Source organism: Chiloscyllium plagiosum, chromosome 45 (assembly GCF_004010195.1).
Source record: "Chiloscyllium plagiosum isolate BGI_BamShark_2017 chromosome 45, ASM401019v2, whole genome shotgun sequence".
Taxonomy (NCBI): Eukaryota; Metazoa; Chordata; class Chondrichthyes; order Orectolobiformes; family Hemiscylliidae; genus Chiloscyllium; species Chiloscyllium plagiosum.
Genome location: NC_057754.1, coordinates 6,981,522 through 6,982,789, shown reverse-complemented (window position 1 = coordinate 6,982,789; position 1,268 = coordinate 6,981,522). Strand labels below are relative to the sequence as shown.

Below are 1,268 nucleotides of genomic sequence, written 5' to 3'. Positions count from 1 at the left end.
GCTGAGGGAGTGCCGCACTGTCGGAGGGTCAGTGCTGAGGGAGTGCCGCACTGTCGAAGGGTCAGCGCTGAGGGAGTGCCGCACTGTCGGAGGGGCAGTACTGAGGGAGTGCCACATTGTCAGAGGGGCAGTGCTGAGGGAGTGCCACACTGTCGGAGGGGCAGTACTGAGGGGGTGCCGCACTGTCAGAGGGTCAGTGCTAGGGGAGTGCTGCACTGTCGGAGGGTCATTGCTGAGGGAGTGCCGCACTGTCGGAGCGGCAGTACTGAGGGGGTGCCGCACTGTCGGAGGGGCAGTACTGAGGGAGTGCCACACTGTCGGAGGGTCAGTACTGAGGGAGTGCCGCACTGTCAGAGGGTCAGTGCTGAGGGAGTGCCGCACTGTCGGAGGGGCAGTACTGAGGGAGTGCCGCATTGTCAGAGGGTCAGTGCTGAGGGAGTGCCGCACTGACGGAGGGTCAGTACTGAGGGAGTGCCGCACTGTCAGAGGGTCAGTGCTGAGGGAGTGCCGCACTGTCGGAGGGGCAGTACTGAGGGAGTGCCGCATTGTCAGAGGGTCAGTGCTGAGGGAGTGCCGCACTGTTGGAGGGGCAGTACTGAGGGGGTGCCGCACTGTCAGAGGGTCAGTGCAAGGGGAGTGCTGCACTGTCGGGGGGTCATTGCTGAGGGAGTGCCGCACTGTCGGAGGGGCAGTACTGAGGGAGCGCCGCACTGTTGGAGGGGCAGTACTGAGGGAGTGTCGCACTGTCACGGGGTCAGTACTGAGGGAGTGCCGCACTGTCACGGGGTCAGTACTGAGAGACCACCAATCCTTACCAAACACCTTCTTCACTGTCCAGTGGTAGTGATCCCACAGCACAGGAAGAAGGCTGTTCAGCCCGTCATACCCCTGCTGGCCAAAAACGAGGAGCTAACCGTTTGAATCCTGGTCAGTCTAGCTGGGTCAGGTGGAGCCTCTCCAACAGTTCGGGCAGAATGTGAACAGGAGAGTGCAGCCTGTTTGTTCAAGAGAGCCCATCACCCAAGCTGCCCCCTCTCTCTCTCTCTCTCGTTGCTGCAGGTGCTGGTGGTGGGCAGCTCAGCAAACACCAACTGCCTCATCGCCATGACATCGGCACCCTCCATCCCACCGGAGAACTTCTCCTGCCTGACGCGGCTGGGTCAGAACCGAGCTCAGGCCCGGGTAGGTACCATGGGGAGAGGGGGCTTACGTGAGGAACCTTTTCCTGTTTCCTTTTTTTCCTCCCTTCCCTACCCTCCCCCCCCCCC

General features: G+C 61.9%; 1 protein-coding gene across 1 annotated transcript in view; it reads left to right on the top strand.

Moving 5' to 3' along the window:
- The first annotated feature begins 778 nt into the window (after positions 1 to 778).
- Positions 779 to 1,268, top strand: part of LOC122543869 (malate dehydrogenase, cytoplasmic-like) — an 8,814-nt gene continuing 8,324 nt past the window's right edge. Inside the window, exon 1 of the mRNA XM_043682724.1 lies at positions 779 to 1,182. Within this exon, the coding sequence (XP_043538659.1) occupies positions 1,105 to 1,182 (78 nt within the window). The 5' untranslated portion in view covers positions 779 to 1,104. The remainder of the gene's footprint in view (positions 1,183 to 1,268) is intronic.